Raw genomic sequence first — 15,453 nt, forward strand, 5'->3', positions numbered from 1 at the left:
ATTAAAATAGAACAAAAGGGTAAGAACCATCAAGTAATGGTCTCTCTCTCCACTCTGTACTTTATAAATACAACCACTGCTAATTTTTACAGTACCGTCCTCAGGTGAAACATGGTTCTTGCTAAAGTTAATAAATGTGCAATGATAGTCATAATGATTACATCACAAATACTCTCAATAGTAAGACTGACTTCAATGATAAGATTTCATTTCATGATTTGGAACAACAAATTTGGTGGTCATGTCCCAACTGTTCCGAAATAAACAGTTTCATTTTCACAGCAGTAGAAATGGCAACACTTAGAATAAGGCCTTTCCTCTAAAAGGCTTTGGTTTAGGCCTACCTTTGGTAGTACTTGTGAAAGCTGCTGGACATCCATTGCATCTATTTCTTCTCCTGAGATTGACTGAGAAGTTTTGGAACACAGTCCCAGACGACTAGCTAAAGTGAAATGGAGAGAAAACGTAACTAACCAAATTGATTTTGTTTGACAGGTTAGTAAACATAATGTTCAGTTACTATAACCTGTTATCCACTGTCTTTTAAGTATAAAATGCCCCTATATCAAGGGGTTGCAAGACAAACTACTGGTAAGACAAACCTATCTGAATTTTAAAAGTCTGGGGTTTTCTGTTTGACTCTTTTATTTTTGTTTAAATTTAAGAGTAAAGAGTTTTCACAACTTAATCCATCAAACCTAAGAAATGAAACAAGGCCAATGAGGTTCTGCTCAGCAGCTCAATTTCAATGAAGACCAGAGTGCATTTTAAGTATCCAAAGCCAAATAAAAAGGTGGTAGATCTGTGGCAATCATGTAGTTGTATGCAAATGAAAATGTTGCAAGTTTTTCTAAGTATAATCTTTCCAACCATGTTCCATTTCTAGTGACATTCTTCTTAAGAAACAAAGTGTGAAATTCCTGTCCCAAACTCCCTCCATATTAATAAAGCCAGAATTAATGGACTTTTAGCAAACTGCTTGAATTTATCAGTATAAATTATAGTTTACCAGCTCTAGGAGATTCGCTTTCATGTCCATTTTTCCCCCTTTTACTTCTTAAGGTAATCATAAATGGCATTCAAACAACACAGGCATATATATGATGAGACAACAGATACATAAACATAACTATTTTCTTTCAAAATAGGTACAGGTCTGCTTTGAAAATACTGAAGTTGAACGGAAAAACTAAATTTCATGTTTCCTTTCACATTTCTGAGCTAGTGCTTTTATCCATTAGCACAGTGGATTAGGAGGTAACAATTATAGTATTACTTTTTAAACTAAAATAAGCTTTGGCCCACAATTTTATACAGAGTATCAGCAAACACGAGAGTCAATTTTAATCATATAATCTCAATATTATGTAAACACATTTCATGTCTAATGGTTCACCAAACCATGCACTGCAGTAACTTTTTTTAAAAAAAAATATCAAAAACAAAAGGAATCAGCCTAGTTATACCGATTGCAACTGCAGTCTCCTGTGAGTCTCCAGTAATCATTTTTATTGATACTCCTGAGGCGATGAGTGTTGTAACAGCTTCTTTCACACCAGTTCTAGGAGGATCAATGATTCCCACCAGGCCAAGAAATGTCAGCTGTCCCAGTTCAGGACCAGAAGCCAAAGCAAGAACTTAGGAAATAATAATAAAATCCAAAAAAGAAAATGTGAGTCACAAAGACAATAGAATTTACTTGACAAAAGCTAGAGATAGTAACACTGCTCAAATAAATCACTTAAGTCTAGTGTCATTGTAGTTATTATATAATCTTTAAAAACCAAAGTTGTTATGTGGTAAGACATTATAGTTTAATGGTTCTAGATACGAGGCTGCTTTAAATTACTAAAAATTAAAAGGAATAAGACAAAACTGTTGAGAGAAGACAAATGAGGAACAAATAAAAAATGTTTTTACATAGTAATCATCTGCAGCTCCTTTCAACATAAAGTATTGGCTCTTTAGAAAATACAATTATTTGGAGAAACCATAGGTTTGCTGGGCTTTAAAGTCAATTTTAAACAGACACCTTTGAAGGTGTCTTCTACTAATGTTATCTTCAGCTTTCCAATTTACAGGTCTGTATAATGATAGCTTGAACAGGTGGCTATATTAGTTAATTAGACACAACATGTAACAATTTCATATATGATAAACCCTTGGAGGTAAAGTTAACTATAAAGTAATTATAAAACCACTAACATCAACAATAGTTTGGATTCCTTCACTCATTCCATAACATTAATAGGTATTTCTTATTTGCAACTCTGGTAATTTAAGAGCATATAAATAATACCACCCTACCATTATTTATAGTTGGCTTCCTGTCATCCTTGGGCACTTAAGATACAGTACCAAGTACTGCTCATTTCCAAATATCATTTGGCTTATTCTCAGAATTCTCGAACCTCTTGTAACTACCTGATGAGCAAGGGATGGGTCTCCACCTGGGATATTATTAAGACTAAAGAACTTACCAAAGAACACACAATAAAAGCATGCAAACTAAACATATGTACCCCATGGGGACACTGAAAAGTCTCAGTGAGATCTCAGGAAGTATCTATTCTTATTCAAGCAGAAGGTATGGAGGATTAGATATATTTTGAAAACCAAGGTAAGAGGCAAATAATTTCTATTTTTTCCAGTGTAAGCATCATGTACTTAACTATTATGGGGCCCACATCTACATAAGTAGTTAGGTATATGACTTCACCTTGACAGTCGCTAGTGTTGGAATAGAGGTAGACAGTAACAGAAGGGGACAGTATCAGTTTGTGTCAAAAAGGGAGAGCAGCTCTTGGCACTCTCAATGGAAGGGTGGTATTAGCCTAGAGGTTAGTATCCTATATTTATCTGTTTGCTTCTTTAGAACAAATGAAGATCTATTGTGATAGTTTGGGACAGGATAGGTAGACTTTTTTCACGTGGAGGGTCCCTAACTAAAACATAAAAACAAACATACTCTAATTTCAAAATTACAAATCATATGTACTTTTAAAAACTTAAATTTTATAAGATGCAACATACATATCAAGTTAAATTTAAAATCTTTCTGTTCTTCATTATGGTAATTTCAGGGGGAAGAGGAAAATGGAGCACAAGCAGAGGAAGTAGAAAAGACAAGCAATAAGAGAGAAATGACCAGAAAGTTTTCCAAAGCCCTGTGAAATAAATATTTTTCTCCTCTACCAACTCTGGTCTATTTCACAATATTACAACACCAAACCACACAACATAAACCTCCACATTCTTCCAGATGACAACAGTCAGAATTTAAAAAGTGTGAAACCCCTATTCCAAAAATTAAGGAAAACAGGAAGCATATAACAGATCTCTAAGACTTCTTCTGGGTCTCTAAATCCAAACCAACTTTGAAATCCTCCTGTTGTGAGCTGCTAAGAATAACAAAACTCTACCCTCAAATAAAACCACAAGAATACCTTTCCAAACCTGTAAATCAGAAAATCCTGTAAGTCTATACAGATGCTGTATACTCACAAAAAACCCTTGCTTAAGTGAACCATGAGTAAGAAGATTTTTTGCATAACTCGTTTCCTCCTCCCAGGAATTGTAATGCTTGACTGCCATTTTGTAAAAATAATAAAATTAAGGAAGCCAACTCTTCCAATTTACTTGAGAGACACTACACAAATATATATATCCCACAAGCCAGATAACTATTCAGACAGTAAAAAGCAGGTATGCCCCCAACCCCTGCTTCTCGAATTCTACACATCACGTCCCTGAGAAGGGGCCTGATGTGTGTGGGCACAGCAGACCCTCTCACCCATCATGTTTAGTCAGCAACATAAACATAAGCGGAGTTTGGGCACTTCTTTACTTCTCTGGTAAGTGCTCAGGGAAGAAAGCAGATGAAGCACAAGTAAGCATCATCTTAGCTTACAGAGCAAATTAGAAGCCTAAGACTTCAATATTTAGGGAAGTATTTTAGATTTATTAAGAAATAAGACAAAGTAAGGAAATAAGGAAGGAGTAACATCACTTTCCCTCCATTCATCTCCCTCCTCACAAGATAAACTTGTTTAAAATAAAATGTCTTCCCTGGCCAGTGTGGCTCAGTTGGTCGGGCACTGTATGGTGGGCACTGTCAGGTGCACTGGGAGGTTGCCAGTTCAATTCCCATACAAGGGCACATACAGGGGTTGTGGGCCCAATTCTGTTCGGAGCATGCAGGAGGCAGTCAATCCATGTTTCCTCTCACATAGATGTTTTTTTTTCTCTCTCCCTTCCTCTCTCTCTCTAAAAATCAATGAACTATTAAAAAATAAATAAATAAAATTTCTATCATATTCAGATGTCACTGCAGATCTATAAGAACTAGAGATTTCATATTTTGCTATATTCCCATTTTTCCATGTTTGAGAGGCCAATTAGCCAACTAAAACAACATTTCAGAATGGCAAGGTTCTACGAAGCCTGCACTAGAGCTGGACAGCTCAGATGTGAAGCATAAATTCATCTGCAATGAACAGAAAGCATTACCTTCCCACCCTTGGGGACCATGCTGAAGCAACCTTACCTCTGAGCCCAGCTGAGCCCATGCGTGCCTTCTCTTGTTGGTACAGATCTCTCTGCTGCTGGGTAAGTGTCAAAGTCTGCCCTTTGCTAAGGTAGGTAGTACAATACTTAATCACCTGTTCATAAGCACCCTTCATAAAACAAATCTCTGGTCCATCCTAAGGGGAAAAAAAAAGCAAATAAATTCAAATTAATTTCAACTTGTATACATCTGCCATTGGAGTCCAAAAGCAAGGGCATTCGTTTCTCATAATCCCCAGGGTAGCCACTCAAGCCTAAGACTCTGAGTGGCACATGAACTCTGAAGATTTAAAGTTTATATGTGGGGGTTTCTGTATCTTACAAAGAAAACAGCATCTACTCCCTACCTTCACCCCTACACACTGGAAGCAGTGCTACACTAAAAGCCCCAAATTAGTCACTGAGAGATTTGGAGAGGTTCATAACTTAACAGGAATAGGAAAGAGATCTAACACCCACCCAAGCAATGGCTCAGGCTTTCTACTGGCTGTTATGTATAAATGTGATCCCATTTAATTCTCACACCACCTTATAATTATAGGTATTATCAGACTTTTTCTTCTATTTTTCATCATAGTAAAGTAATATACAAAAGCTTACAATGAAAAACTGCAGTTCCCTACCCAAACCTTCTCACCATTTGTGATACCCCAAAAAGGCAAGCCAATTTTAATTCTATAGATGTTTTCCTTGGTATTTATCTCCATGTTTTTAAATGTTTGTACTGTTACTTTTTTGCTTATCAATTTTATACATTGTCTATTGTGGCAGGTGATAGTCTGGCCACCCCCACTACCGATTCCTCCTCTCCATGTTGTTATAATATAGTCAAAGCAAAATTTGTCATTATCCTGTTTACTTTATGAGTCCTCACTGTTTAGCGAAGTGGTAGTCACTAGAACAGTTCATACACATCCCAGTTCTCCGTGCAGGCACTTGGAAGGAATGTATTTCCCTGCCCCTCTCTCCCACTTTGAAGTCAGGTATGACTTGCTTTGGCCAATAAATATGAGCAGTATCTGTGTCACTTCCAAATGGAAATTTAGAAACCAGTGCATAATGTGCCCTTTCTCTGCCTGCTATTACAGTGTGTGTGCTCACACTGAGACAGAGCTTCCATCTGCCTGGGTCCCCAAGAAACTAGTGAACAGACTTTAGAGTGTAGGGAGGCAGCAGGAAGGCATGATGTTGTTTCCATGGCCTATATAAATCAAATATATTTATTTTCCTGTTCAAGTTTTATCTTTTAGAAAGTTAGTAACTGCCTCCTTTTTTATTTGCTTAGTTTTCTTTACACTTGTTACTAGCTACTCCGGAACTCTTCCATGCAATATAAAGCCCTGCTAATTGATATTTTTCACATGATCAAATGAGCAGGTATATTAATACTCCCATATCCTTACTGAAGACCTTCTTCCTTGAGCCTTGTTCTCCTTTCCTTTTCTACTGTTGGCTGATTTCTAGGTCTGCTGCATGACTGGATGCATCCAGGAACTTCCCTTCACTTCTATCCTGGAGATTCTTTTCACCCCTGTCCTGGTTAGAACTTACTGTGTGCTATGCTTTCCATTTCTTTAGTTTATTGTCTTATACTGGAATAACATATCCACCAGTATCTTTCTAAGAAAAGACATGTGGGATATACATTTTGAGATTTGGAATGTCTAAAGACATTTTTACTCCATCCCCACATTTTAAAGTTCATCTGGGAATAAATTTTCTCTCAACTTGAAGGCTTTCTTCTATTATCTTCCAGCTTCCACTATCCAGTGTCGCATTTGAAGTCCAAAGAAACTACTTTAATTCCTAACCTTTATATATGATCTCCCCCTGCCCAGCCTCCTACCCCAAATCCTCTGGAAGCTTTTAGAATTCTCCCTCAGTATTCTCGAGTTTCTTGGTTATGGGCCTTGTGCTTACTCCTGAAGAGGAGACTGTTCCAAGGTCTGACCACTGCCTAACTCAAGAGCTGGACCTGGGTCAGAGAGGGGAGACTGCTTACTGCAAACCCCATTTAGAGACTATCGGATCATAATTGATGTTCGTTCTGACAATAAACCAGTACCTTCCTGTGCCTCCCACTACATGCTGGTTCCTGTAACAGGTGGTTTTCCTGGCCTGGATAAGCACGCAAAGTAATTTCCCATACCTGGTAGCATTCATCTCCTAGTACCCATGACTATCCCCTCCCTCCGTTACCCTATATAACTCTTTGGTGCCTGCCAAACGTTTTGTCTTCCAGCTGCCCAACACCCACCTCCTATGTAAGTTGCCCTTAAAAAACTCTATTAATTACCAGACTGCAGTGGCCAGCCTATTTCTTAGGTCTTTCCTGGCCCTCCACGTATGAAGGAAAATTTTCAGTCTCAGGACCTTTTTCTGGGTCTGTATATACAATCTCCTCCCCAGCTGACAGGCAATTTTATTCTAGAAGCTAAAGTCTTTCTTCTGGAAAACTTGATAAAACCATCTTCCCATTTTCTGTTCTTTCTTCTTGTTGCCACTACCAGGTAGGTACTGGATCTCCTATATTTATTTCTGATTTTCATACCTTCTCTTTTATATTGTCTACCTCTAACGTTTTGTTCTACTTTCTGATAAATTATTCAACTTCTTTTGAAAAAGTTTCTATTTAAAGCGGTTTGCTGTCATTTTTTTATGGTCTTTAGTAATTTACTTCAACATCCGGCATTATCTTTGTTTCTCTGAGACCTCTTTCTCTGCTGGTTTGGTCTGTGTCTTTCACACCAAAGACTTTTCCCAAATATCTAGCAATCCTTGACTGTCCATTTACATTTAGAACTGAAGCAATTAAAGGTCTAGAAGCTCTGTGGGCAGTGAATGGCAAAGCTTATCAACCTGAGGCTGTGGGCTGACTAGATGAAGCCGGGAGTAGATAAGCTCTACCAATGAACAAAGAGCTTAGCTAGGAATACTCTGCACTGTTGGAATTCCCATGGGACCAGTCAGTTTCTTTAACTTTTCAGTCTTCTGATTTAGAATGAGAGAGATACCTACCTGCAGGCATTCTAAGAAAGTGGAGTTAAGGCCTAGAGGCTTACCCTTCAGGACAATAACTTGCCCTTAATCACTCCGTTTTCACAGTCTTAAACCAATTTAATTCAATCCTCCGGTCTTGCCCCCTTGATAAGATTTCTGGTATTCTATAGGGCTAATGGTATGACCTCAAAAAACAGAAAAGATACCTGGAGGACTTCTATTGGTTGCTTACTCAGGATTACGATCTGATCTCCTGTTTTAGCCTTAGACCTTTAGTCTCTGCCTTCAAAGATACCTGGTAACCCATACTTTCTCTTTTTTAATTTACATTTTTTATTCATTGGTTGTTGTTTTGGCAGGTTCTAAGGACAGAGTAGAGAGAAATGTATATTATCATGTTCAAATGAAAGCCCTCTAAAGACAAACTATTTGAGCCACTGAGGTTGTTTTTAAATTGGTAACTTTGCCTTATCTGTGCCAGGCTGACCTTTTCTAGATCCTGAGTTAAGTCAGTGGGTTTAGGTTTTGTTAGTTATGATGGTTGGTTTTGTTTTGTTAAGAGAAACTTCGAGTCAGCATATGGGAAGAATAACCACCCAGAGTTATAACCTGTTACTCCCTATCCCCCACTTCCAGAACTGAGAAGATTCAGTGTACAACTTCCAATGTATAACTTGGATGAGGTTGGATTAAAAACTGCTGAAGTGAAAACTTTATATGAGCCATATTACCTTGAAGTACTGTGTGACAGTATATAAGATGTAAAAAAAGAGACCTTCCAAATAAACTCATACATATATTCTTGTTATATAACTATATGGTCAAGGGACATCAGCTGAAAATTATCTTACTCCAATGCAATTTTTGAAAGCTTTACGTACAAGGCTTAAAGTATCAGGCATTTTATTTTTATAGTTTTCTTTCCAAATATCTCACATCCCAAGAGTTTATAAACGTAGCTTTAAAGATTAGACAGAAATCTTTTTGTTCCCTCATGCACAGAGTTCCTGGCAGACTTCACAAATCCAAAGTTGGCCAGTTTGGCCTTTGTTTTAAAACCAGCATGCTTCCTACTTATTATGGGTGAGAAGAAATCCTCTCACTCATTCCTGTCTACAGTGGTGTAATTGGTTTCAAAAAATTTGTTCACAGGTGAAAACACATAACCAATTAATTCCTAATAAAGGAAATGTAAAAAAACAAATATACATATTTAAGGACAAAGCAAGTTTTAGCATCAAGCTGGTAAATAGCAACTATGAGTGATGTAACTGTACATTGTAGAAAACTAAGAACTCTTATTACACCAACTATGTAGTATTTTCTAAAGCACCCAGGCACAAGGCAGTAGCTTAAAATAGCAGTGCATTTTCATTTTGCCAGTTTGTAAGCTAGATCAACTAACAAATTATACACATTTGATCCACAAAATAATGTGGTTTTGTTTGTTCTGAAAATAAGACATTCCTTCACTAAATGAACACAGATAGACAACATTTAGCAGAGACCTATAAAAGTATGTCATTAAGGACAAAATATATGTTAAAAGGATCATATGTCACCAGCTCGAGGAAACTGAGACCAGGCAGGCCCCAACTCACTGAAGTTGTTTGCTCACACAGTAAAATTGGATGTATCTACGCATGGAGTCAAAGAGAATGCAATAACAAGGGATAAACATACTGTGAATTACACACACTTTTAAAGCAACAGATCTTTGTTATGCTCAATGACTGTTTAAATCTAAAGGTGGACAATAAATAAAAAATAATCATCTATGTTAAACAAGATACAAGTTTTCTTTAAATGGAAAACAGAAAGATACCTGCTGTGTTCTGTGTACACACTTAACAGCCATCCACTTTTGCTCAGAGCTAAAAGGATATTCAGCTTTTCTGATATAGTCCTGTTGAACTCCATCAAGACCCATCTATATTGCACAAAAAGAAAGTTAATTTTGATCAATATGTGACTATTTTTTCCTTTAACAAAGAATAAGGGTCATAACTTGTAGCTAGGCTAGCTAGAGATACCTGGATTATTTTTCAAATAACGGTGATAGAATAGCAGTACTCCATCTATACATACCGTATTTCTCTGAACCTCAGCATACATATTCAACATGGAAGCCTGGGTGTTTAGATAACCTGGACTATATACAGACTAAATCTTCAACACTGTCTATATTAAAATCTTTACTGACTAAAATTCTGGAAGGAAGCAGGATACAACTAAAGGTACCCAACCAAAACTGAGCATTTACTTTTATAATGAATAGAAACTTCAGATTCAATTCTTCACTCCTTAGGGATTCAACTCTACCTTGCCTGTTGCTACCATCCTACTCCCTCACACCCTCACCCTACCACTTGATATTCTGACTAAAACCAATGTCATGTAGCTGTTCTCCCTCCCACTACCCTTTCTGCACTTTCCTCCAAATATTCAAAAACATTTTTTAAACTACTCAAAAACCTAGTTCATTGCTTTTTGTTGACTTTCTGTTGTCTATTGAAACATGTTAAGACTCTTACTCCTGGCTTTCAAAGGTCGTCCAGAAACTGAACATAGAGCCTATTTAAGAATCCCCTGCGTTACTCAAACTACTTCAATTTCACCCAGGTTAACCAATTCAAAAGCCACAATTCATTCTATGCTTATTTATTCCTCTATGTTTTTATTCCTGCTTTTTTTCTAGCTTACCCACTATCTTAACCCTTACTATCCTTCAAAACCCAGGTCCCAAGTTTGAATTGGAACTGTTCTTACATGTGGCTCGGTGTTTAGGACTTAAACTGTCTACTATCTTGGTCTGGGTTCTTTTTGTTCCAAGCACTTCGGTATTAATGTCCTACCTAAAATGTGAGGCCCCCACCCATAAGGAACTGGTTTCATATTCTTTATCTCTCAAAGAGATAAAGTTAAGTATAACACAGTAAATCTTGTTAATAGATTCAATTTTTGTGTATCTTTTAAAATCTATACTATGCTATTTTAGTTATAAGGAGAACAATTGATAATGAAATGTTACTGTCTATTAAGGAAAATATACAGTATATTCTAAAAATATCAACTTTATTTTCTTAAATTAAATGTTATAATAACCAGCATTTCAATATTGGACCTCAAGTCAAGCAACCTCATTTAGAGATATACCCTGTTTTACAAAAGTCTCAAAGTTTTCTAAGACTTCTCTTAAAACTAGGAATTTATTTTTGTTTGGGAGTGACAGACTGGACTTTGAGGTTTCTCATTTAATCAAATATAGGACTTAGGAGAAGGCATGGACTGAAATAGATAAAAGTGTTACCAAGAACAGTACCCCATCTCTCTAACACAAATTCTAACTCTGGACTCATTTTAAGAAATTAATAATGAAGGAAAAGGGAAGACTGAAAAAAGAAAAGCTGATTTCTCATGATGTCCTTGTCTTTTACTCACTTGAAAGTATTTATCAGGAACAACATACAGTTTTTCACACAAAACTCTAAATATTATGAACAACAGAAACATTTCTTTATTAGAAGAAATCCATCACTCGTCATTACTTTGTTTCTTGCATATAAGGGATAAAGTTATACTGAAAAAGCTCTACGCTCTATATTTCCAGGGAGACTAAAACTGGTTCTCCAAAGGCAGTATAAACAACATATCTAAAACCAGTAATACTGAAATTGATGGCTTCACAGTCCCTTGTAAGGGTGATATTTTGTATTTCAAAGAAGAGAGACTGCCTGGCCAGCGTGGCTCAATGGTTGAGCATCGACCCATGAACCTGGAGGTCACAATTCGATTTCCAGTCAGGGGACATGCCCAGGTGAGGGATCAATCTCCATAGGGGGCATGCAGGAGATAGCCGATCAATGATTCTGTCTCATCAGTAATGTTTCTATCTCTCTCCCTCTCCCTTCCTCTCTCTGAAATCAATAAACATATTTAAAAGAACAAAAAAAAGAGGAGAGATTAGGCACATACCTTCATTGCAAGAGCAATTAAGGCTCCTTCTGTTGGCTTCCCCATTAGAGTGTTGTTTCTAATTACAGCATCATTGCACACACAGCCTGCCTAAGAGAAACACACATAAACTATGAACCCATCACTGTGTTCTAAGTCATTATGAAGAAAGTCACCTTCTTAGAGTAAATGTTTACCTCAACAATTCTGCTAACAGCTGGGTTACAGAATCCATGAACAACATCACCATCAACAATCACTTCTCCAAATGGATTGTAGCCAACTCCAGTAACCTAAGCAACATAAAGTAGGGTCAACAATATAACCAGTAGACAGTGATAATACTTACGAAAATCAAAATCTATGATGAGTTATATTCATTTCATTTTATACATCATGACACTGTTAGCATGTATACGTAAAAAAGCATTTAAATTTGCCTAAAAGAACATTTAATAGTTAAAGAAATATAAATTCTAATTTTCACTGCAATGATAAACCTTTAATTAATTATACTAATTAATTATAACAGTTAATAATTAGAATAATGTAGAGTATATCATAAGTAGAAACAAAAATTAATATATTATTATTTTGCTTCTACCTACGGTATACTATAAAATATATATAAAACCATGAAAATCTCTATACATAAGTGAGCTTAAGTTTATAAAACATTATATTAATAACATACTACGATACACAAAGAATTCAAATCCATTACCACATCTAACATTCATCACAAACTTGTAATGTAGATAAAAGCAGAATTCTTTTTGCAAATATGCAGGCTGAGAGACATTAAATGATTGATCCTAGCACTTAAAAACTACTTTAACAGCATATTACACACCAGTTTTACAAATCAGAGGTTGAGACAAGCCATATACTTATTCCACATGGCTAGAACAAAACAAGCCAAACAAAAGTTAAATTTCACAATAAAAATAAGACAGTTTAGAGAGAAATTAACAAATGGTTAATGACTGATATATAAAATTATGAGCTTAAAACAAAGAGAAACTTAAATCCTCTACCTTCCAACCCTGGACCACATAAGCACGTGTAACCCCAATGACCCTTCTGAGTCATCTAGAAAAGATACATTCAATAACAGCATTGGGTATCCTTCACCAAATCTAACACCCTAAATATCAATAATTTCATTTTAAGGCCTATGTAAAATGGAATTAAATAAACCTAAGGACAAGCTCTGTCAACTTGTCTAATGCTTACTTTGCTCAGTGAAATGGCTGTAAATACATTTTAAAATACTGTACCTATCATAAGTAGTGTTAATGAACATTCCAGCCAGAAATCCTGCCAAGAGTAGGTGAGACTGGAACTTGTCCTCACCCAGCTTCAAAATTAACCAATGCATAAACACTGCCAATATGTAATTTCTAAGATAAAGTAATTCATCTACTCTTTCTTTCAGCAAGTATTTACTGGTATGAGTCAGGCCCTGTGCAACAGAGTTCTTGCACTATTACACCTTATAGTATAATGGAAGAGCAACAGAAAAATTTTACCTGGACTAAGGACTAAAAAGTATGAAGTTTTACAAAATACATATAACATAGGGCTATTTCTGGTTGGCAGCTTTTCTGAAGAAATGGGGCTGGAACTGAAGTGCAAAAGATGAGGTATTAGATAGTCCTAAGCAGTGAGAACAGCAACAAAGATTCTGATGTAGCAGTAATTTTGTCACACTGAAAGAAGCATAAAACCAGTGTGTTTGGTGCAGAGAAAGCAAAGGGGAACATATAAGGCTGAAGAAGGAAATAACATACATAACATGGAGGGCCTTGAGAGGCCATACCTCAGGATCCTGGTCACAATGGAAAGTCACTGAAGCATCTTAATTTAGGAAGTGACATACTCAAAATTTGGTTCTAAAAGACCCCTCAAGCTGCACATAGAGCAAAGACATCAAGAGTTCAGGAAATGAATGGATGTAGAGGTGATTAAAACAGAAATGTCAAGCAGGATTAGAAGTTTGTGGACTATATGACCAGAGTGAGAATCATGAGTTGGTAGAATCACATGGGAAGGAGAAAGCTCTGCTGCTGACTAATGTATAGCTATGTTTAAAGTAAGACACTGGAATAGTTAAGAATGTTAAACACTAAGTTTCTTAACAAAGAAATACTGCTGTTAAAAGAATCTAGAGTACCTCAGCATGCAGACCGTCTGAAGTAAATATGTGAGTAACAGTCATTTCATTCTTCGTCAGCGTTCCAGTTTTATCTGAGCAAATGACATTACAGCACCCTAAAGAATAAACCATTACAGGTCATCAAAAGTCAAGGAGAAATATAAATTCACACTGAAAAAAAATCAAAGATTGTGGAAGCCTGCCCTGCTTCTCTGAATTTTGTAGAAATCTAGCTCATTGATCATTTTAGGCTATTGGCTCTCATCATGTTTGCTTCATTACATAAGGCAGTTTCTGAAATTAAAATTAAAAATTAGATACTGATAAATGTTGACTTTTTCTTATTTTTTTACAGCTGAATTTCTTCAAACCTACTCAATATTAGCTTTATATAATAATTTCATACGTTTTCTAGAAAATTTTAAGGGTACCGAAATATAAACCCATATAATTTTTTTAATCAATATTTTAAAGTATTTTGTCTTCTCAATAATAAAATGCAAGCTAGACATTAAATTCAAAAATTTGGATTCCTAAATTAAAAAAAATAAGTTTCATAGCATACATAGTGTTATCGCTGTTTTCATATCACATACAGTTGTACTATAGCAATACAGTGGTACCTCAGTTTTTGAACATCTCTGTTGACGAAAATTTTGGGTTATGAATACCGTAATCCAGGAAGTAAATGCTTCAGTTTTCAAACACGCCTTGGAAGTCGAACATGCCACACGGCTTCCGATGAATGCAAGATCCTAAGGCCTAGCTATCTCCTGTTGATCTCTCAGTTTTAGAAAGTTTCAGAACTCGGTCTTCCAGAACAGGTTACATTTGAAAACTGAGGTACCACTGTATAATTATCAAATATTTACTGTTCTTATCAGTGAATTCTACTTAAGTATGACATTTTAGGATCTATAATTATCAATTATCTTTCTTGAGCTCTAAAAAAAATTCTATTAATTTTACTCCAAGGTTTAATTTGTTACATGGATTTTTTAAACATTTAAGAATTAGAGCCCAGCCAGGCATGGCTCAGCGGTTGAGCATCGACCTAGGATCCAGGTGATAGGGGGTTCAATTCCCGGTCAGGGCACATGTCCGGTTGCAGGCTCGATCAATGACTCTCTCATCACTGATGTTTCTCTCTCTCTCTCCCTCTCCTTTTCTCTCTCTGAAATCGATATATATTTAAAAAAATAAAAAATAAAAAAAAAATAAAAAGAATTAGAACATTCCATGATGCAGGAAAATTTCTCTGAAAGTTACCTGTCCTGAGTGATATGCATTTTTTATTACTTTCTTGAGTGTTAAAACCATACATTGCCACAAGCAAAACACCACAATGCAAACCTCTAAGAAAAAATTGTAAAACCTAAAGATAACTCACTGTTAGTGGAAACTAACACATCACTGTACAAGTAGGTTCTTTCCACAGACTTACCCAGAGTTTCAACTATAGGCAGTTTTTTCACAATGGCCCTTTTCTTCACCATTCTCATAACACCAAGGGCTAGAGTCACTGTGACCACAATGGGAAGACCTTCAGGAATTGCTGCTACAGCCAAACTGTAACCAATGTATACATAGTATTGAAGTTAAAGTTAAACAGCACGGCAATAATTTCAATTGTCTATTACTTAAAAGAATGGCTTAAAAAAAAAAAAAAAGCAAATTTAATACTATCCATACCCAAAATGGCCTCAAAAGGAAGGGAAAGTTAACATTTACTGGATACCTTAGTAAGCAGTAAATTTAGTTGTCAGGTAAAGCAG

At 36.1% G+C, this 15,453-nt stretch overlaps 1 protein-coding gene across 8 annotated transcripts in view; it reads right to left on the minus strand.

Moving 5' to 3' along the window:
* The window catches only part of ATP2C1 (ATPase secretory pathway Ca2+ transporting 1), a 118,775-nt gene that overhangs the window by 35,194 nt on the left and 68,128 nt on the right, over window positions 1–15,453 (minus strand). For all 8 annotated transcript variants that reach the window (XR_014000347.1, XM_081159343.1, XM_081159341.1 and 5 more), the window contains 8 exons: window positions 15,123–15,247; window positions 13,697–13,794; window positions 11,718–11,813; window positions 11,542–11,631; window positions 9,392–9,496; window positions 4,547–4,703; window positions 1,467–1,637; window positions 345–442 (listed from right to left, as the gene is read on the minus strand). Coding sequence is in view for 7 of the 8 variants with exons in the window: in XM_081159343.1 (XP_081015469.1) it covers window positions 345–442; window positions 1,467–1,637; window positions 4,547–4,703; window positions 9,392–9,496; window positions 11,542–11,631; window positions 11,718–11,813; window positions 13,697–13,794; window positions 15,123–15,247 (940 nt within the window). In the remaining variant the exon portion in view is untranslated. The remainder of the gene's footprint in view (window positions 1–344; window positions 443–1,466; window positions 1,638–4,546; window positions 4,704–9,391; window positions 9,497–11,541; window positions 11,632–11,717; window positions 11,814–13,696; window positions 13,795–15,122; window positions 15,248–15,453) is intronic.

This window comes from Miniopterus schreibersii, assembly GCF_964146895.1.
Source record: "Miniopterus schreibersii genome assembly, chromosome: 15".
NCBI lineage: Eukaryota > Metazoa > Chordata > Mammalia > Chiroptera > Miniopteridae > Miniopterus > Miniopterus schreibersii.